This window comes from Sceloporus undulatus, chromosome 5 (assembly GCF_019175285.1).
Source record: "Sceloporus undulatus isolate JIND9_A2432 ecotype Alabama chromosome 5, SceUnd_v1.1, whole genome shotgun sequence".
Taxonomy (NCBI): domain Eukaryota; kingdom Metazoa; phylum Chordata; class Lepidosauria; order Squamata; family Phrynosomatidae; genus Sceloporus; species Sceloporus undulatus.
Genome location: NC_056526.1, coordinates 166,951,896 through 166,974,911, shown reverse-complemented (window position 1 = coordinate 166,974,911; position 23,016 = coordinate 166,951,896). Strand labels below are relative to the sequence as shown.

General features: G+C 39.9%; 1 protein-coding gene across 1 annotated transcript in view; it reads right to left on the bottom strand.

The window, feature by feature from the left end:
• The window catches only part of PAPSS1 (3'-phosphoadenosine 5'-phosphosulfate synthase 1), a 64,425-nt gene extending 44,766 nt beyond the window's left edge, over positions 1–19,659 (bottom strand). Inside the window, exons 1-5 of the mRNA XM_042469357.1 lie at positions 18,972–19,659; positions 10,462–10,576; positions 8,347–8,582; positions 5,388–5,526; positions 1,239–1,357 (exon numbers count right to left, since the gene is read on the bottom strand). Coding sequence (XP_042325291.1) covers positions 1,239–1,357; positions 5,388–5,526; positions 8,347–8,582; positions 10,462–10,576; positions 18,972–19,031 — 669 coding nt within the window. The 5' untranslated portion in view covers positions 19,032–19,659. The remainder of the gene's footprint in view (positions 1–1,238; positions 1,358–5,387; positions 5,527–8,346; positions 8,583–10,461; positions 10,577–18,971) is intronic.
• Positions 19,660–23,016: the final 3,357 nt, after the last annotated feature.

Sequence of the window (23,016 nt, the reverse complement as noted above, 5' to 3'; positions counted from 1 at the left end):
GGTGGCTTACATACTATGCTGTTCATGAAATAACTGTGGTTATCCCTGTATAAGCTGACTATGTATGATAGTAAGCTCTTAGCAACATGTATTTACTTGTTTATAAACCATGGGAGCTCATTATGATTTTTGCTTAACACTAAGCATCAGAACAAACTTTCATTTATTGTCTACTTTTCTCTCAGATTATGAAGACTGAAAAATCTGAAGGATTCTGCATCAGCTAACGTCTGCCTTTTATCTAAGGATAACACATAATAGTAATAATATAATATTAGCTTTATTCAGACGTTATTTTTTTTGTCAATGAATATAACAGGGAGAATGATCATGGACATTCACATTGGCTCTCTGCTTTCAGTTTCATCCACATGATGCCCACAAGGTGGGTATGTCTGCAGAGAAAAAGAATGCCAAGAATATATGGTGTAGTAATTAGAATGCTGGGAGGTGCAGGTTCAAGTCCTCAGTGGGCCATGAAAACTCACTAAATGACCTCAAGCCAGTCTCAGACCGATCTATTTTATAGGTTAGTTGGGAGCAGGAGAGTGATGTGCACTTCTTTGACTACTTGCAGTAAAGTTGGACTATAAATGAATATACATCATCATAATCATCTGTCCATATGAACTAGAACACTGAGTTCTCATAAGTATGACCCTATGGGCATTCAGTTATCTTTCTCTCTGCAGATGAGCCCCTAATAGCACCAGCACTGGCAGATGACACAATGGCAGGGCCAATACACAAAGACACACACACACACACACACTCCATATTCCGTTAACCACATACATAAAAGACACTTGATTAGAGAAATTTCACATGATTAATTGTACATGATTGAATCAATTAATTGATTAGATATGCAGAAGTCTACATATTTTTAAAAATCAAACATTTCTGAAGAAAATGCATTCTACTTATTTTCGTAAGATACACTGAATTAAACATTTTAGAAGAATGTTTATGTATGACAGAATTGTCTACTATAGACAGTATTGGTCAAACAGAATTTTGGTAACAGGAAGTTGTTGTATAAGAAATTATTTAACCATTTAAAAAACTATTTGGTACTCAATTAGTAATAACGTTTTATTATACACAATGATGGTTTTTAAAAAAAAAATCAATTCATCTAACCAATTGATCAACTAAACACGGCATCCTACTTTTAAGTCAAATGTAAAAACTTTACAGGATGCTAAGAAACCAGCAAGCAGTACAAGACTTCATACCCTTTCTTGCAGAAGTTCTACAACTTGCTGAATGCAGTCATTGACATCACAGGAATCTGTTTTGAGTACCAGCTCTGGAGCTTCAGGCTTCTCATACTCCGAGTCAATACCAGTAAAACCTGCATCAGAGACAAAAATTAATACACTATCCTTTTTCAGATTGAGTTTTTACTTTCCTGCTGTTGTACGACACAGGAGTTTATCACATTACTTACCTTCTGCTCTGCTCCCATTGCCCCAGCGTCATCGATCTGCGACTGAGCCGCCTGGTGGGATCGCAGATGCCGCTATGAAAGGGAAACGCTTCCGGTTTTGTCATGGAAGCGTTCTCATAATTGTTTTAAAAAGGGCCCTTTTTTAGTAACTGATTACTAAGGGGTGGCCTGCAGGCTCCCCCATTTTTGCCAGATTGGGGCCGCGGCAACCACACACAGCGGGCCTGATCCGGCCTTTCCAGGGTGCAAAAGGGAGCCACAAAAAATGGAAAGGGCATGATAGCCGTGGCAACACAGCTTTACAGCACTCCTTCAGTGCTACATCATTCAAATGCAGCACCAGAGGAGCACTGTGATGCTGCACACCGTGCAGTGCAGTGCCAAGCTGCCTTGGGGGTAGAGCCTGGATATGCGTCCTGTAGACGCTATGCCCCGACTCCGTCCCCAACCCGGCCTTGAGGCCGGTCTGTACAGGGAGATAGTTCTCAACTCTTCCCTTTTTGTTTGTCTTTAGTCTAAGTAAAGTATACAGAGCCCCAACCTGGGTTGGGAACATGATATGTAGGGAGAAACTATCCTTACCTATCTGCGAACGTCCCTCTCCAAAACACCTTCCCTCATTGATCAGTAATGTGTATCTCTATAATCAGTAAAGGCTTTTTTTCAATCAATGGAGGCTTTTTCTAAAAGTGTGCAAGGATAAGAGACATTTCAAGAGGGAAGATTTGGTGAGGGAAATATTAAACGTATTCTCTTTTGCATAATGATCCTTGTCCAGACAAGCAGTTCACACATTTAATTTAGAGTAAAATAGAATAACTGAACTGCATGCCAAGTAATTCACATAATGTGTATTTTTCACCCTCTACTGAAATGCTTGCTTGGGCAGTTTTATCCAATATCCCTGGTGTTTACTGGTAATTAATACCAAACTGTAACTGAAAGGTTTCATAGTCCCACTGTGAATGTTATTTACACAACAACATACTTCTGTGATACACATGTTTGGATATGGATATGGAATGCTAAATAAGACTGAAACAATCTTGAGTTCATGGTAACTTTAACACAAAATTTGACTGCCTTGGAATTTGGGAGGTTGAGGAGACAGGTTAAAGCAAGGCTGGTCCAAAAATGTTTCTGGCATCAGACAAAGAACACTGTTAGTTCAACTTCTGAGGTACCCAGTATGTCTCTTGTATCCAATATTATATTGTACTATCTTCAGTGTAAGTTTTTTTAATAAAATTACAATGCCTTCCACACATAAAAATCAATCCTCCAAATATTAAGGAGCTACTGTTCCTAAGATCTCTAACTGTTAGCCAATTGGGCTGATAGGATTTGAAATTGAACAGAATCACAAAAATTCAGGTCCACATACATCCCACCTGTTTTAAGTAATGATACTTTGGATGAAGCAGTCTTTAATACTTATAAATATATTACAAAGTTCAGTTTCTAACCAATATTGACTTTTGTTTATATGGCTGTTTAGTAGCACTCCTGTATTCTATGTAGGCTAGTGTGCTTGGTCTGAGTCATCAGAAAAATTTCATCAACATAGTACTCAGCAAATATACAGTATACATAAAATATTAAGCCACAGACATCCAACACAAAGCACAAGAATAAGGATGATCAGTTTATTATAACCTCCAGATTTCTTCTACATTCTATTTCTCAACAATAATATAATGTCATGTCATGATGTGGCATATAATAAAAAGCCATGACTCAAGGGGCAGAAAGCTTAAAGAGAAAGAGAGAGAGAGAGAGAAAAAACTGGTGGCATAACTCTTAGATCAAACATTTTAATATATCATCCATCATGCCAACATGCAAAATCTCCTTGAGCTGTCTAAAAAGTAAAAAAGAATCAAAATGTTTTATCAGATGCACAGTTTAGATATAACAGTTGTGTTGTTTTAGGATTTATTCCTGCAGTGAGCCATTGTGACTAATGCACCACCTGGAAAAGTCAAACACTTCTCTATCACAGACCTATTAGAAATTAAAAGTGTCAGCTGGTTATCCACAGGTAACATGAATGCACTGCTGTTTTAGTCAAGGATGAGACACCTTTATTTCTAGTGCCACATGCAACCCTCAACTTCAACTTTCAACAGCCTGTTAGAAATCAGTTCAGACCTCTGCAAAACTCATGTCTTGCTTCTCTAGCAGTCCAAGAGGTAGGTGGGGGGGAAAGGAAAAGAGAAAAGACAGGGCAGAAACGGAGGTAAGAGGACAGCAAAAGAAAAGGAGCGGACCTGCCTCAATTGCTAGCTTGATGTCCAACAAATCAGTCTTGAAGCAGAACTTTAAAAAGTGATTTTTTAATCTACATCTCCCAGAATCCCCTGGCCAGTGGCCACTGTGGCTAAAGTATTCTGAAAGCTGTAATCCAAAGAGTAACTTTTCCAAGACTTGTCCCCAAGTAAATGCTGTGGTTTAAGGGGTGCAACTCTGAAGGCCTGGAATAAAAATCAAAGCTTTTCAAAAGCAATAATAAAGCCTGATGACACTGAAGCATCAGCTACAAATGTGTCTTCAATTTTCCTGGTGGTTCCCAACAAAAAATATTAATCTGTTTTGAAGCAATATCTGGTTCTACTTCATGACAGTAAGAAAAAAGAGTACAGAATTAACAACACACCAGTTTTTATTACCTAGACATACTTCAGTAACAGATCAGTTACTGGACAGTGTCTTGAATGTGAGTTGCAATGTTATGTGTTCAGAAAGTCAACAATGTAGGCACAACAACATTATGTTTCCACAGGTACACTTGCTTCCCCATCAGGGCTAGTACCTTGTGATTCAAACTACCAAACATTGTAAAGAAAGAAATGGAGAGCTGGCACTTCATTAATTTTGCCAGCTAGGTGACAAGGCACCACAGTTAATAAATGCCCTCTATTTTTAGACACATTTTTGAATTCTAGCATTATCAGACGTCAGACTGACTGCATATTGCTTTATGACTTTTACTGTTATCAGTATAAGTATATGGACTCCATGAGATTATTTTGTGACTGTAACTGTTATCAACAGGAAACAGAATACTAAGTTGTCTATAAAAAGAACAATGGAAATTTTAATACCAGAAGAATACGTAGAATGCAGCATATGCTCTTAGTGTCAAGGTATAGATGTAACATAAAAAAGGAGAGTAGAAGGAAAATAGGCACAGATATTGTTCAGATACTACAGAGGGCACTAAAAAGAGACTATACAGAATACTGGTATAAAATACATTGATATACTAGTAATAAATAAGATGTTGTAAGTTTCCACTGTTGTTTTAATGGTCAAAATGCTAGATCAATGCTATTACATAGCATTTCAACCATTAAATCTGTGAGCTGGTAACTAAATTTCATTTCCATTATTTAATACTTTGCAAGCAAGAATCAGAGTGGTGAATTGACCAGAAATCTAGACTACCCCTGAGTTCAAATCTCCAGTCATGAAACTTCTGGGTGGTACTGGTTCAGTCTCTCATCCTCCCTGAAACTAACATTTGATGACAGGATAAAACTGAAAGGGAAAACCATGTACTAGGGGCAGCCAGACCTAACATGGGGGATTTACTCATACACAACTCATTCTAAATGTGACGTATTCCTATTTCTCCACCTCATCTTAAAAAAAAAAATCTCCATCTTGATTTCAGTAACTAAATTTAGAAGGGAAATAAAAGTAGTTGTTGGTGGTGGTGTTTTGGGGGAGTTGTTTTGTTTAACCATAGTTCCCCACTGGATAGCAGAAACCCTTTCTGGTCTTCTTCAAATTATCCAGAGATCTGCCTATAGATACCAGTCTTCTACCCCTCTATGTAAACAACTATGAGCTCCCCAAAGGGATAGGTGTGTGTTAAAATGATAGTGTAATAAATCTAAATGATTAGCACAAAAGTGACACTGTAACTCACCTTTAATTTCTCCAGCACGGGCTTTTTTATAGAGGCCTTTCACATCTCTCTGCTCACAAACATACAATGGAGCATCCACAAATACTTCAAAGAAAGGTAGACTAGCCACATCATGAATTTGTCTAGCATTGTTACGGTCCTAAAATGCAGGAAGGGAAAATAAAAGTGACAGAAATAAAATTCTACAACACTCAGCATAGCCAACTATGCCTACCTTATATACATACCTATACAAGCAATGGTTAACACAAGCAGACTTCCTTATAACCTTGGTTAAGTATCAAAGCATTTTATTATTTTTACCCAGCACAAAAATACAAGTAGTCAAAGCCTGGAAATTGAGAAGAGATCTTTGTACAATGCAAAAGTTAGAACAATACCATACTACCCTTCCTAAGTTATATAGGCAGAAGAAAGGCTCAGACTCTTTCATACTGCACTGTACTTTGGAAAGGTTTAGAATAGCTTCCTCCAATCAAAGGTCAATACTGCAATCTTTAGTTATCTGGCAACAACGTTTCATTTACTAGGATATTTTAACCTCTGCAAAGGATTTTATTATTCTCTTTTATCACTGTTGTTTTACTGCACTGGTTTATGCTGTATATTACCTTGAAATCCAAACCAGCTAAAGTTCAAAATGGAAGTGTTTAATAAGGAAATAGGCTCCTATAAACTTGTTGTGAGGGACAAAAAATATGCTTGTGGGAGAAAAAAGACAGCTACTGGAGGTGGCTAAAAACCCAATTTCTCCACTGCACCCCAATCTTAATCATAAACTAACCTCCTAATATAATGATCAAAACCTAAAAACATATTCAACAGAACAAAACAGACCAGTCCACAGAACGTGTTTCCATTTCTGAATGTTACTGGGAGGGGCAGAGACATAGCAATCCAAGAGAGCTGGAGCAACTTGGATGTTTTTCCTTGGCATGGTATTTTTTTCTAGCAGAGACTTTTTTAAAGGGGAAGGAGTGACAAAATGGCATTCTTCATATGCACTTTAAAGTAATACAATCCCATCTCACCAATTTCATTCTACTGGATGTATCAACAAGATCATACACTATAACAAGATTACTATAAACAGGAGTATCTATCTGCTACAGAATTAAGAACTTTTAAAATTGGGGTATGTTCATTGATTAGTAGTTTTTCAGTGATATTAAGCAAATAAGGAAACAAAAAGGAGCCCCGAGAAAAGTGCTTCTGTATTGACCTGTAGTAAGGGCCTGTACAGACAGGCCAAAATAAAGCTGCTTCAGGTCACTTTGGTGGTATGCTGTTTAAATGACACATGCATCTTAAGGGGCCAGAAACTGTGCCAAAGCTGTGCTCCAGTCCTGAGGACTGGAGCATGGCTGGCGCGGTTTCCAGCCTCTTAGGATGCATGCATCATTCAAACAGAATACCTCCAAAGTGACCCAAAGCAGCTTTATTTTGGCCTGTCTGTATGGGCCCTAAGACACACAAAATGTTACTGCATTTATGTGTATATGCACTCTGTATTGATGTACTTGCTTATAATAGTGATGTATTTGCACTATAAGATACATAGAAACATGACACATAGCTTTTACTACAAAAACTCCCAAGATATAGCAGCTGCTTTTTTAAAAAAATGTAGTTTTTAATTTGAATTCTAATTTACATTTCATATTTGAAATGCCTGTCAAGGTAGAAAGTAAGCCTGCTTGTGTTGACTTTGAATTTAATATGTAAGATAGGCTCAAGCACAGCCATCTTCTGGTTTTCTACAGCATTGAACTTAATGGTTAATTCAACTTTGTGTTCATTTACTGCTTCTTCTTCTTTTTTTACACAAAACAATAAGCCAGGATTTCAGGGAATCTTGGGTTTGCATCCACAAGTCACACATTTATGCATGCTGTCCAACTGCTCCTTGCATGTCTTGTCCAGCCAGTGGTAGTCGCTACAATAACTAGAAACACATCAGGAGATTAAAAAAATAGCAGCTACAGCTGAACTTGAATTTTTAGTCTGTCATTCATAAACAGCACAAGAATAAGAAACCAACTTGAAACTCCAGCTACAGACTCTGACATAATAAGGAAGAAACAAATTATGAGTTCAGTAAGTTTTTCCCTGCATGTGCTCTTGGTTAGCTGCTCCTCAGGCAAGAGGAAAGAACTACAAATGAACATAGAATAAACTAGGACAGTGGTGGCGAACCTCAGAGCCCTCTCTGCAGGCACACATGCCATCACCTCAGCAAAGAGTTCGCCAGAGTTTGTTACTAGAAAGTCAGAGGAACATGGCACTTTGCGATAAATAAGTGGGTTTTGGGTTGTAGTTTGGGCACTCAGTCTCTAAAATGTTTGCCATCACTGAACTAGGATTTGCTAGAATCCTGATTTACCATTCTGTGCAAATATGGTCATTATATCCATGGGCCCAAACAGACAGCCAAAACAAAGCTTCAGGTCACTTTAGAGGTATGCTGTTTAAATGATGCATGTATCCTAAGAGGCTGGAAGCCATGCCAAAGCCATGCTCCAGTCCTAAGGAGCGCAGCTTTGGCCCAGCTTCTGGCCTCTTAAAATGTGTGCATCATTTGAACAGCATACCTCCAAAGTGACCCAAAACAACTTTATTTTGGCCTGTCTATTCAGGCCCCTTAATTTACTAGTTAGGATTGAAAGGCTGTGCACTGGGCCTTACCAGAGCTGCCTCCCTTACTAATGGCCATCATGCAGACCCACTCTTATCATCTACAAGAAATAACTCTTCCCCACAAATTGAAGATTATTCCAAATCAGTATCTGATACAATGGTGTGAAATCAAACATTCTGATATGTGCAATGGCTTTTTCAGATCTCAGTCAAAGTTTAAGTTGCATTTGTTCATCATTTTAAACAAAAAAGGCACATTTTGACCATATTCACACGAATGTCTACAGTACTCAGTATTATAAACCAAAGCTAGGATGCTTACCTGGGCATAAGGAGAAATAAAGCTAGTGATGCAAACTAAGCCAGCATCTGCAAACAACTTGGCAACTTCAGCAATCCTCCGAACATTCTCTTCCCTGTCTTCAGGGGAGAAGCCCAGATTCTTATTTAGGCCTTGTCTGATGTTGTCACCATCCAAGGTATAACATGGAATGCCATGACATACTAAGTATTCCTCCAATGCCATGCTAACTGTGGTCTTCCCAGCTCCAGACAACCCTATATTAGTTCAAAACAAAAGCAAGCATAGAATCCTTATTAGTTAGATGTCAGGGCCAGTACAGATGGCCCTAAAGTGGTGGCTTGATGCCACCCCTTTGAGCACCGGATCAGAGCTGCAGCAACCGCACACCATGACCCTGATGTGGTGTTTTCCAGTCCAAGAAGAAGTGGCAAAATTCTACTCCTTTTTGGGGCAGAAAAAAAAACCTGTCTTTTTCGCCACAGCAGCGGCTCTTCTGCACTTCTGCGGTGTGCAATGTCTAAATGCCACACCACCAGAGCACCAAAATGCTACCTGCCATCTGGTTGGGCAGGCAGCATGACGTTGGCTTGGGGGCATAATCGGGACATGCGTCATCGAAACACCACACCCCCACACCACCCCCAAGCCAGCACTTAGTGCCAGTCTATTTTGGCTGCTAGTTAAGATTTTTAAAGCCAGCTGTCACAAGATGAGCCTAAAAACCTTGAAGGCACCAGTTCCCATCTGATCTGGATACTAAGCCGGAGACCACCAAGAAATATCACATTCTGTCTTTCAAAGGAAGGTAATGGCAAACTATCTCTAATTATTCGTTACCTAAGAAAACCCTAATAAATTTATAGGGCCAACATAAGTTGCCAAGTGACTTGAAAGCGCACACATACATGATCGTGCATACAGCTCTACAGATTTAATGTATAGAACACTAGATGTATTGACATTTTATAGTCATTAAGGCTTCCTTATTTTATCATATTTTGCAAAGCAGATACATGAACTTAATAATGTACACACTAATGGCATTTTATACCCTCAGGACTGCAGCCTCAACCATACGATTTTCACAGACTTACTACATCCTTACAATACTTTTTAACATGTATAGAATCTAACTTTGATGTTGCATTCTTAGAAATCAGATTTATTCCTCTGTGGCCCTTAAAGGTAATTATAAATCCACTCGTTTTACATGAAGTACATGAAGATAATACTAAATCAGGGAAACATGTACTCCGTAAGAGAATATTAGGAACATCAGTTATGTTAAACATGGCAAATTTCCTGTATTTGTAGGTAGGGCACAGAAAATTAGTTTTTAATAGTAATGTATTCCTATTATTCATTATAGTATTTGAAAATTAAACCCTTGCTGTTACTCACACCTACACTGAACAAGTAGCTTGTTAACTTGCTTGATTGTCTTTCTATTACTTTTTATAATATTACTTTCTATTCCTTTTCTGAGTGGAAAAACAGTGGTATAATATGGGAAATTTTTCTGTTACAATGTTGTGGAAAGCACCCTTTCAAAGTAACCAGAAATACCTACTGATTATGCTAATAAAGTAAGTTCAGTTTTCCTTGTAAATCTGCTTTGCTGTATCTGATCCCGGAAGGGACTCTCTGGCATACTGGAGGCATGTGGTACACTGAGTGGATGTTTGTAGAAATCCTTTCCCTTTATATGAACTAATCAGCAACATGTCTAGGCCATAAGCTGTAAAGTAACTTGTAGGGCTTATTCACTACCTCTTTTCATGAAGTTCACGTTACTCGCCTAACAGAAAACAAAGAGATAAACATCATGTCTTCCTGAGAAGGTTACTATTATCATTGTTTATATCCTGCCTTGCTTTTCCAGGTAGCCAAATTTGTTGGTGAACAGCATAATTATTCATGTAGAAATAGAAAATTAAAACCTCTAACCATTACATTACAATTAAATGCAGCAAGTATAGAAACAAGGCATCAGTACAAGGCTGACAATTTGAGAGCATTCTGTGCTCTTAACAGACATTAGGTAATTCTTGGGTATTTAAATCTTTTAAAATGTCAATGTAGAAAAGACATGAAAAATTAAATGGAGTGAACTTATCAGCAGTAAAATTGTACCTGTCAGCCAGACTGTGCAGCCCCGAAAGCCACTTCTGGTCCCAACTACCTGACCCCTCTTATTTCGACTGACATGATGGGCTTGATAGGTGACATTGGTAGCTCTTTGCATCCCCTGAAAAAGATGAAGCAGTGAAAAGTTAAAGGTTTGACAAAAAGCTGTTACCTGTAAAATAAAAAGTGGAATAAACAAGAGTATGGAATGCTCTGCTGTAGAGGCTTGAGGCCTGTGGAAGTCAAAGTCACTGACAATGCAACCATAACTCACTTGACTCAATATGTAAAATACTATAGTATAGTGTGCTCAAAGTAGAAGACAATTTTCTTTGGTTTATTTGAATTTCAAATCACTCAACAGCCTCCTTCTGTTAAAATCTACATTCTTATTCCTGATTTCACCCGTTATTTAAGGCACTGTTACATTTTAAGACTTGAGAGTGGGCACAAGGCTGAGTTGAATACTCATAGGTTTAGCAAAAATAAAAACAGTGGCAAAAAAAGTTCACAAATCTATTATTCCAGGCTGAGTCTCCCTTATCTAGAGTTCCAAAATCTAAAATATCCAAGTCTAAAACTGCCCACAAGTCTAAAACTGTCTAAAATATTCAAAGGTCTAAAACAACATGGGTTATTATTATTATTATTAACCTTTATTTATGAAGCGCTGTAAATTTACACAGCGCTGTACATACAAACTTTTTAATTAGACAGTTCTCTGCCCTCGGGCTTACAATCTAAAAAGACATGACACAAAAGGAGAAGGGAGTGGTGGAGGGAAAGGGGATGTGATCCAGCAGTTCCTCTTTACCTCCGAGGCCTGGACCAAGGCAGATGGACTGGAGGAAGGGCTTGGCTTCATAATGGATGGTTAATCTTCTTCCAGGGAAAATACATACTCTCAAGTTGGATAATACATATACAGTACATAGCAATACAGGAAATGGTTCGATAAACAGGCACCAAAAGAACATCAAATAGTAAGCAACAATTATGAGATAATGACACCTTTGCTTTCTGATGGTACAATGCACACAAATGTTGTTTCTTGCAAAAAATATTTAAAATAATCATTTAAAATAAATTACCTTCAGCTTATGTGTATAAGATGTTATAATGGAAGTTCTCTCCATTACCTGAACAGCAGCTAACCTTCTTCCCAGATAACAAAGGGTTAAATGTGGTTAGGGGTACAGTTACATTCTAATGAGGCTCAGCATTACAGACAATAAAATGATCAGATGGACAGATGTGTGAACTTTCAACATGCTTCTCAGCAAAGGTTATAAAAAGCAAAGGGTAGCAAAGTTAGGTGAGTATTATTATTCTCATTTTGAGAATGGAGGCCAAGATTGAGGCTTGCTTAAGACAATCTAGTGAGAGCATGGGAGAGCTAAGAACTAAGCTTGGCCTTTTCCAATTCACAATAACTACTATATTACACCAGTTTCCTCCCCATGACTTTCACAGTATTTACTCTGAAACCTTTGTCCAGTATGTCAATGAAAACGTTTACTCCCCACATTAAACTATGTTCTCATATCTGATTATTGTGATGGTTGTCTCAAGATTTTAAGATATTGTCCTTTAACCAGAAGCTGGTGTTTACAACATTTTAACAGCTATAAATGAAGTTTTAAAAAAACCCAAGCATGACCTCAGTCATAATTCATTAACGCAAAATATGAAGGAGCAGGAGAGAAAAAATTAGCAGTTCTTTTCAAGTCATTCTAGCCTTCTACTACAGGTTTTTTCAAGCTACCAAGGAAAGACTTCTGAGGCTATAGCAGCACATCATTTTTCTGCTGATAGAATTCTACAAGTCATTCAACATGTGAAAGCATATAGACCTGAACTGCATAAAGCAAATTTCTCCTACACCAATACAACTTAGACTATACCTAAAGAGAAGAGAACAGAAGGGTTGTTGGGAGGTCATCACATAACTGAGCCTGTTATCATTTCCTCTTTACACAATGGTATCACCCAAACGCATTTACACAGCACTGAGTCATGGGGATAATCTTGTTTTCCATGCTATCAGACAGACTTTCACATTGGCCTGTTACAGACTGCCAAAATAAAGCTGCTTCGGGTCTCTTTGGAGGTATGCTGTTTAAATGATGCATACATCCTAAGAATCCGGAAGCTGCACTCCAGTGCTTAGGAATGGAGTGTGGCTTTGGAGCGACCTCCGGACTCTTAGGACCCATGCATCATTTAAATAGCATACCTCCAAAGAGACTCAAAGCAGCTTTATTTTGGCAGTCTGTAACAGGCCATTGTAACCATTCATTATATACCACACCTCTTTTTCATTTCCTAGCTAAATGTGCTGTGGCTACATAGAACAAGACGGAGGGAACAGAACACAAATAATTCCGTTACTATATAACTTTCAAATATTAATGAACTCTCAGCATCAACTTTCCTCACCTCTCGCTGCCACTTATCAGAACACCACATTCACAGGTTGAAAGCTGTATCCTGAACAGTTCATTCTGCTGTCATACACCATATTGCCACCGTGAAAGATACAAACTTCCAGAAAAATAAGATACAGATTGGCTTCCCCTAACCTGGTACCCAATGTACTGGATTATATTTATTATCATCTCCATCTATCATGAAGATAGCAGTAATGAGCACTGGAATTAACAGCAAAGTACTCAAGTACTTTACAGACTCCAGTTTCACCACATTATTTTTGCAGATGCACATTTCTCTTTATAGGGTGCATCTGAACTGTAAAAATAATGCAGTTTGACATCACTTTAAGTGTTGTAACTCCATCCTATGGAATCCTGGGATTTGTAGTTTTACAAGATCTCTAGCCTTACCTGCTGAAAGTACTTCACAAAAATATACATACCAGGGTTACATAGACATTTAAAGTGGAGTCAAACTGCATTATTTCTACAGTGTAGATGCAACCTCAGAATAACAAAAATATAATATATACTTAGCTATCAATATTCTGAAACAGGATTGTCTGCTATTTCCTTGTGTCAATGATTATGTTTGCAAAGGACCCTCAGTCTATTGTCCGTTGCTCATGAATTGTTTGCTTAATAAGAGCATGATATAAAGGTCAATTTACCTTTTATGCACAGTAATTCAAAAATAATGATACTAAACCAAGCAAGAACACTTTTACTTTTGTACCATTTTTTTTAATCACCCAATATTTCCTTAGGATGTCCTTGCATATTAACAGACAGAAGTAAAGGTGGGTTGCCCTGAACCCTGCAGTAGTTAGGGAAAATGCTGGAAGAACTTTCCCCAGCATATCTCTAATGCATTTTTCTGTGATGCACAAGCAGTTACCAGTGGATAAAGCCATCGCTAATAAATCAGAATGCCAGACTTGGAATCCTGTTGATTATCTTCTTTGCTATTTTCATAATAGTAAAAGTTAAAAAATATTTAAGTATTATTCAAATAGCTAAATGTTCAATCATTATCTACTCCTTAAAAAAAGTTTTCAAACATGATCTTAGATACTGTTATAAAATAAAGATATAAAAACATATACATAAAACAATGTATGGCTAAAAAAGCCATACATACTGAAATTTGATATAGACATCTGGGAATTAATACGTGTTTCACCATGCATATCCACCAACCTTGCAACAATACTACAGAGAAAGTAATCACACATTATCCTTTCTCTCTTATGCTTCAGTGTGATATGTTTCGTATCCAAAGTTACAATTACATCTGGTCAATAATTGAAAGAGTGAAAAATAAGAAACACTGTTGCGCCCTGGCTTCTATAAGGATTTGGCTCACCTCTGACCCAGCTGCTGTGCTTAAAAGTTTGTGTCATGTGTCACCTTTAGCATCTTTCCTAGAAATCACAATGCCTGAATTAGCAATGTTTTGCTAATTTTCTGGAATGAAATCCAGCTTTTGGGTTTTTCTAAAATTAAGCCTACCTTTTGTTAAATACTGTATGAGTTAATATCTCATGATGCTAACTCAATATCAGAATGTTTGATGACTTTCGATATTTAATCTGACGTACGTCTTTAAAGCAAATATGCATATTACTATATGTAGCTGTGCCTCCATTTTTGTATTTTAAAACTAGCCATATCCTGAGATCATGCTGCTGAATTACAGTTAAGTGTGAAGACAAGCCTGGGGTTTTCACACACCTCCTCCTTCCTCTTGCATCACTAAAGACCAAGATACTCAGGAACTTTCATTTCTTTCCTCAATTAACAACAATATAATGTGCCCTGCAAACTCTAAACCATGATTACTATTAGTATAGTCACCCCTCCACATTTGTGGCTTTGGCTTTTGTGGATTTGATTAATCCTGTATATTCTTTGTAGGAATCTCTAGAGATCCTTCATTGTGACTCTATGGCCAACTTTCTCCTGAAGTTGTGCTGGAGGACCAAGATTTCTAGACAGAACATTTCTCTGAGCATTTGTAGCTCCTTCAGCGCAATTCTATGGCCAACGTCTGGTAAATGTTGACCTTACAGTCGTGCTGGATTGACCTAGAGATTCCTAGAGAGGTGTTCTCTCAGATAAAAATATAGTGGTTTTTATTTGCGTTTTTTCCACTTTCACAGGGGCCCTGCATCCCCAGCCCCACCAAATGTAGAGGACCTACTGCATTGCTTTAAACAAACCAGCATCATAATCCATGGTTTGAAACTGGATTGTTTCAAGCAGCCCATAGTTAGAATTAACCACAGCCTGTCAAGTTCAGGACAAATAATATAAACTATTGTTAACCTGAATAGGAAACAAAAGCTTCTAAACTTCTCCTTGCAGCTGCACTTGATTGTGTGCCTTGAGTCTATCCTGTTTGGACTACTGTAAAGCAATGACAAACTTCCTCTAAACAAATCTTGCCATGAAAACCCCCATGATAGGCTCACCTTACGGTCGCCACAAGTCAGAAAGGACTTGAAGGCACACAACAACAACAACAACAACAACAACAACAACACAATTATATGGAACTGTCTTTGGAAACTGTTCAGAAATTTCATTAGATCCAAAATGCTGCAGAGTCCTGAGTTGAGGCAGATACAGGGGACATAACACTCTTGTAGACACATCTTCAATGTAGAGAAGAATCAAATTAAGTGAAGCTGTAATGCTCAAGCACACTATGAAAGAATCGTAGAAAAGAATAAAATTGTGACACATATTCCTGTGCCTTATAAATGTGGAAAAGTTTGTTGCAATTGAGTGAAATATAGGCCTGTTACAGACTGCCAAAATAAGGCTGCTTCGGGTCTCTTTGGAGGTATGCTATTTAAATGATGCATAAGTCCTAAGAGTCCGGAGGTCGCACCAAAGCCACACTCCATTCCTAAGCACCGGAGTGCAGCTTTGGTGCAGCTTCTGGATTCTTAGGATGCATGCATCATTTAAACAGCATACCTTCAAAGAGACCCGAAGCAGCTTTATTTTGGCAGTCTGTAACAGGCCATAGTGCTGTGGAAATATACTGTGGAATTTTTTTTAAAAAATCAAATCCAGAAGTCTTAAGGTCAAAAGGATATAAGGCTGATATGATCTTTTTATGGCTTAACAAATGTAGATAGCAGTTGCAAAGAACAAACACAATGAGCTCTTAAAGCAGCTCAGACTGAAATGTTAGTGTAGGAATAAGCAAAATACAAACAGCTATATTATAAGATAATATTTGCCTCAGAATTCTTGACAATGGCTGCAATCACAACATACAACAATCTAGGGAGCCACAGGAATCCTGACTTGTCAGTTATCTGCAGTTTGCTGGTTCATGCTGCCCAGCTGCTTTGCTCCATGATTTCCTTATCAAGTCATCTGAATGTGGTCATAATTCACTCCCCAGCTATTCCCCTCTCAACAATTAAGAGAAACAAGCTTTAAACAAAATGGATTTCTGCTCTGGTTTGTCAGCAAAGAGTAGTGGTTACCAAACTTTGGTCCTCTAGGTCTTTTGGGCTTCAGCTCCCAGAAGCCCCAGATCTTTTGGCTGAAGTCCCAAATGCCTTGAACACCAAAGTTTGAGAGTCATTCCATCTGCTGCCGTGGAAATTACACAAACCATGTCAAATCATGGTTTGTTTAGGATGGGTCTTCCCACTGCATAGGGGAAGCCATTTGGGTTGTGTACATCAACATACTACTCCTTACCTAACTATAAATGAGTTGTCATGCTATGCGAATGCACCTGCTATCTGGCAGATGCATGCAGCAGGAGAATATTCCAAATTACATCAACCTTACACAATCAGGCTTTCACTTTTGCAATGGAACTTCCCCTTTCTTTTATTCCTCTTTGGACCCACAGTTTTCTCCCTCCCATATTGTCTTCACAGGTTTTTCAAACCTCCAAAGCAGAGTTATGAAGCACTGGTGGGCAGGGGGGAGAGAAATCAATCTTACCTATGGTGTTTATGACCAACAGATACCATACGATACTACCTTCCAGTTGCTCTTTGCAGCTGTAAAGGATCACTGAGAACACCAGTCTTTTCCAGCAAAGTGATACTATGGGAGGGACACCTGAAGAAACAATGAAGCTCAAGTATGGACCAAGGGCTAGAATTCCTTCAAGGCAATTCAAGAACCTCTAAAGCTTAAAAATATGCAGAGACCAAACGTATAAAGTTATATTATTTTACCCCAACAGTCTGCTCCCACTATCCTTGACATCCTATTGACGATCTGAGGCCTTACAACAAAGATTTCGCAGTCCCACAGAGCAAGACTGACACCTTTTCAAACAGAAATCAGAACCTTTTTAGCTTTCAATGACTAAATACCAACTCAGATCGGACTGTGTTGTCTTCACTTCCAGCTCTGAGCTGTATCTTTTACTTCAAATATCACAAAATCAGACTTGGGGTGGGGGAGCATCAGATACAACAGACATTTGATTTCGGATTATAATTGCTGTTCTGTATCGTCAAAACCACCAGCTCATTTCTAGTAAAGACTGTTCTACCCAACCCCAAAGGTCTGGCAATTCCATAGTCTCTGGCCTGTACGGTAAACAGACCTGCCAGGCACCTTGGTGATGAAAACTCGAATTTATTCCTGCTTGCTTTGACAGTGCTCTCATTGAAGAAGAAGCTCACAAAGAACCTCAGTCTTGAGCTGCCCAAGATTTATGAATGGGCACATTGTACACTTCAGATTCCAATCCCTTCCTCCAACAGACAGAGAAGAAAAACGACGCTGGAAGAGGTGAGCACATTACTGTGCTCTGGCAGCCCTTTTTTTTTGCCACCCACAGCTTTTAACACAAACATTGACCAGTGATGCAGGATAAAACAATGGAAAAGAAAAGCTGCATTTAAATCTTATTCATAAAAGCAGGCGCTGCATAAAAAAAAGAGAGAAGCACAGCTCTCTCTTGAAATATAGACTTGACTTGCAGTTTTTATAAAAGTAAATTTCTTCACCACTCCCACTCCTCCTCCTCCTCCTCTTTTCCTGAAAACAGAAGCTGTAGAGACTGTCAATGGAATGCACTGAAATGTGATCCTCCTCTTCCTCCTGTAAAAGCAAAGCTTTGGCATCCCAAGCAGCCTGCATTTATTACCCACATACCACAGACAGCACCCCTCTCCAAGCCTGCCCATTTTTATGCAACCAGGAGGAAACATATCCAGGGTAGCTATGTGGGCCATATAGTTAAGTATAACAACAGCCAAGTTCCTGATGCCTTTACTGGGACAACCCAGATGCACTAAATACTTCCTCGGAGAGTGATAGAGCCTCACTCCTTGGAAGTCTTTAAACAGAGGCTGGACGGCCATCTGTCGGGGATGCTTTGACTGAGAGTTCCTGCATGGCAGAATGGGGTTGGACTGGATCAGGGCCCTTGGGGTCTCTTCCAACTCTATGATTCTATGTCTCAAGCTTTCAAAGCTCCACTGTCTTCTTCACCTGGCAAAGCACAAGATGCACTATATACATGTCGCGAGCTTTCAAAGCTCCACTGGAAAAGCACAAAATACATGTCATAATAAGCTTTCAAAGCTCCGCTGGCCAAACACAAAACGCACAAAATACACTGTCGCAGGCTTTCAAAGGCTTCTTCACCAAGCAAAGCACAAAACGCACTGAATGCATGTTGCGAGCTTTCAAAGCTCCCATGGCTTGGTCACCAGGCTTTGCCTGTGATCATAATGTATTTTGTGATAAGCCTTGTGGCATGTATTTTGTGCATTTAGGTTGGCCCAAGAAAAAGCCTGACAAAGAAGCCAGCAGAGCTTCAAAAGCTTGCGACACATATTTTGTGCACTTCTTGGAGTTGGCCCAATAAATGGATCACTGGTTTTGTGAACCTACAGATGCCCCATCCCAGTAGTTGAGAGAGCAGGCCAGCATCCTTCCTCTGCTCTTTCCCTCAGCCATTTCTCTCCTTCCTTCCTTCCTTCCTTCCTTCCTTTTTGGGGGAAAGGAAAAAAAGAAGGCTGTCAAAGCACCACCTCCTTGCAAAAGGGGAGCTCCAGGTCACCTAAGAAAGTGGTTAAAACTTACCCAACTCTGTACTTTGTTGCTCAGCTTGACTTTTTTGCATTGGCTGGCAGGCAAATCCATTGGGAGAGAAGAGGAAGGAGAAGACAGAGAGGGGCAAAGCACCCAAGGCAAGGATGTAAGCAGAGGAGCAGCCAGAAAGAAAGAGAGGAGGAGAGAGAGGAGGTGTGTGAGAGAGGGAAAGTGTGTGACAATGCGAGTGTGAAAGTGTGTTAGTGTGATAAAGTGTAAGAGAGTGTTTGAGTGTGATAGAGAGGGGATGTGTGTGTGTCTGTGTGAGAAGAAGTGTGATAAAGTGTGTGACAGAGAAAGTGTGATAGTGTGATAAAAGTATCTGTGACAGAAAGTGTGAGTGATAAAGTGAGTGTGTGTGCGACACAGAAAGTGTGTGAGTGTGATAAAGTATCCGTGTAAGAGAAAGTGTGAGTGTGTGTGTGTCAGAAACAGTGTGAGAGAGTGTGCTAAAGTGTGTGTATGTGTGACAGAGAGGAATATGAGCGTGTAAGAGAGGTGAGGGTGTGAGAGTGTTTGTGTGTGATAGAGAGAAGGCGAGTGTGTGTGTGTGTCAAGGGGAGAGAGGTGCCTTCTGTGCTTAGGTGATGCCGGCTCCCCTCGCCTTCCAGGAGGAGGAGGAGGAGGAGGAGGCTGTGAATTGGGTGACGCCTTGGAAAGCGAGGAGGAGGAGGAAGAGGAGAGAGGGGCCACTGCGCATGCGCGCTCCCTCCCCTCGCTCCCTTTCCCCTCAGAAGAAGCAGCGGGCGCTGTCCAGCCTCCCTCTGCCACGCCGCACAGCGTCTCTTCCTGCCTCTTCTGCGCATGCTCCTGCCACGCTAGGCTAAGAAGTTATAGGGAAAGGGAGGTGGGCGGAGTCAAAAGAGCGCCGAGACTTCCGGGACGAGGAAGGAGCGGTGCTTCCGGTTTGGCCGCTCTAGCCTCCCGGGGGCTCCTCTCTCTCACTCTTGGCTGTCTCTTGTGAGCAGAGTGAGCCAAGGAGGAGGACGAGGCAACGCAAAATGGAGGGCATTCAATAAAAATGTCTGTCTGTGTGCCTTCGAGTCTTTTCTGACATACGTCGGCCCTATCCTGGGGTTTTCTCGGCAAGGTTTGCCCAGAGAGGAGGTTTGCCATGGCCTTCCCCTGAGGCTGAGAGAGTGTGACTTCTTGCCCAAGGTCACCCAATGGGTTTCTATGGCTGAGTAGGGATTCGAACCCTGGTCTCAAACCACTATTCCACGCTGCCTTTTGGGTTTTAGGCCCAAAAATGCTGGAGGACCGAAATTGCCTGTTATTGGGCCTTAGGAAGGAATGGTGTTCAGGCAGGATGAGCAAAAATTGAATCTGTGAGACTAGGTTCGACTCCTCACTCAGCCACAGAAGCCCATTGGGTAACCTTGGTCAAGTCACACTCTCTCAGCCTCAGGGGAAGGCAATGGCAAGCCTCCTCTCTGAACAAATCTTGCCATTTCTCAGTCATTTAGTTCAAATCTTCAAGGATTTATTGTGTAGGTTGAAAATGTGAGGTTCTCCAGATATCTGACTGCAACTCCCAGCATCCTTCACCTTTGTCTGGTGCATAGTCACCAACTCTGGAGGCCTCTGTGTTGTCCACCCAAGATCTGTTGGCAGCAAGAAAGCAACTCACTCGACCCTTGCTTCTCAGTCTGACCTGATCTAACTCAGATGTCAATCTGTATATTTACATATGGCTCATGAAGTGCAGAAAGGTCACTGAACTCCCCTTGTCAACAAAAGACTTTCACTTAAGCAGAGACTGGATGGCTAACTATGGAGTGATACTGTAGCAATAACATTTATGCGTGACCTTTCAAGTACTGTATCTTAAATCTGTGCCAGGTGATCAGCAATCCAGAAGTAAAATATTACTTCATTTGGAACAACTATACTTGGAGCTTGTCCAGCCACTATCTAACAAAGTGACTTGTTCATATAAAACTAGCTGCTGGGCAAGGTCTGAAGTACGAGCTAAATCCAGAGATGGCTTCTTCATCGGGCAAATGGATTTAAAATCATGTAGGCGAGCGAGAGGGTTGATTCATAGAATCGTAAAATTGCAAGAGACCTCAAGGGCCATCCAGTCCAACCCCATTCTGCCATGCAGGAACTCCCAATCAAAGCATCCCCAACAGATGGCCATCCAGCCTATGTTTAAAAACCTCCAAAGAAAGATACCACACTCTGAGGGAGTGTGTTCCACGGTCAAACAGCCCTTACAATCAGGAAGTTCCTCCTGCAATCTCTTTTCCTGTAGGTTGCATCCATTGCTCCATGTCCTATTCTCTGGAGCAGCAGAAAACAAACTCATTTCATCCTCAATGTGACACCCCTTCAAATACTTAAACAGGGCTATCATGTCACCTCTTAACTGTTTGTTCTCCAGGCTAAACACACGTACCTCCCTAAGTCTTTCCTCATAAGGCATGGTTTCCAGACCCTTCACCGTTTTGGTTGCCCTCCTTTGGACACGCTCCAGTTTGTCAATATCCTTTTTGGACTGTGGTGCCCAGAACTGGTTACAGTTAAATGCAGTCAGCCCTCCATATCCGTGGGTTCTTTACCCATGGCCACAGCTTGAAAATATTTTTGAAAATATATAAATTCCAAAAAGCAAACCTTGATCTTGTCATTTTATACTGTATAAGAAACACCAATTTACTATACTGTACAATTGTATTTAGTGGGACTTGAGTGTCCACGGATTTTGGTATCCATGGGCGGTCCTGGGACCAAACCCCAGCAGATACCAAAGGTCCACTGTATAAACCTCCTCAAGGCAGACAGTGAAAATTATATTTTTTGAATTATAATTCCCAGAATCCCCTAGCCAGTATGAACACTGATGGGGATCTTGGAGTAATATTTCCCCCTAAAAAATCAGTCCTCACCAATGTCTGTGTTCTCTGATGTTTCTATTTGTACTTCAAAGATCATAGATATGGTTGCCATGGAAATCTATGAGTTATGAAAGATGTCAATGGCATCAAAATAGATTGTAGTCCCTTAAGTACCATCTGCATGTTAAGTTATCCTTCAAGTAAATTTGCAGTCTTTTTCAGATAATATCCCTTCTCTCTCAGAAGCAATGCTAGTTTTTAAAATAAATGTTCACATACTTTTGTGAAATGATCAATATTCACAGAAACAAAATGGAATGGATTCACACACACAAGTGCGTACACAAATGCACACCCATGTTTCAAGAGCCTTTGTCAGTATAGTGTAGCAAAACTGACCTACCTCTTCCTTAAAGCCAGAGGTGAAGAGCATTTAACACTTCGCTACACATCATTTCCATTGCACAACCACTGTTTAACAGATAGGAAGTTATGTCCTAATGCTTTAGCCTTTCAGCCATAACACTAGTAATGAGTATCTCAGTAGCAGTGGTGAGAAACCCATTTTCAAAAATACCGAGGATTATTAAGGAATGTTTTCGTCCTCTGCACACATTTCCTTAGGCTAATACATGCTTTCCTTTATATCCCCACCCTTTTACCATAATGGTTGTGGGAAATGTCATTAAAATGCATTGAAGATTATCAACACAAATTAAACAACAGAGATTTAACAAGCTTATACTAATAAGCTTGGCATACACCAGCTGTGGGGAACATTTGGCCTCCCAGATATAAAGGAATGTCATGCAGAAGATGGAGCAAGCTTGTGCTCCAGGGATTAGCATATGAGCCAATGGATTCAAATTACAGAAGAAAATATTCCACCTAAACATTAGGAAGATGACTTTCTTTATGAGATGTTCAACAGTGGAATAGATTGCCTCAGAGGATGGTGGACTCTACTTCTTTGAAGGTGCTTTAGTTGTGTATTTCTGCATGGCAGGGGATTGACTACATGGTAATTGCATTCTTTTCCAACTCCATAATTCTATATTACTCAGATGGCCTTTTCACCATAGCTCACTACTACCCAGACCAGCAAGCAGTGATGTAGACTCAAGTTGGACTTAACTCACTGAAACTACTCAACTTGGATTTGACAATAAATGACACACTGGTTTGACTCCACTTGT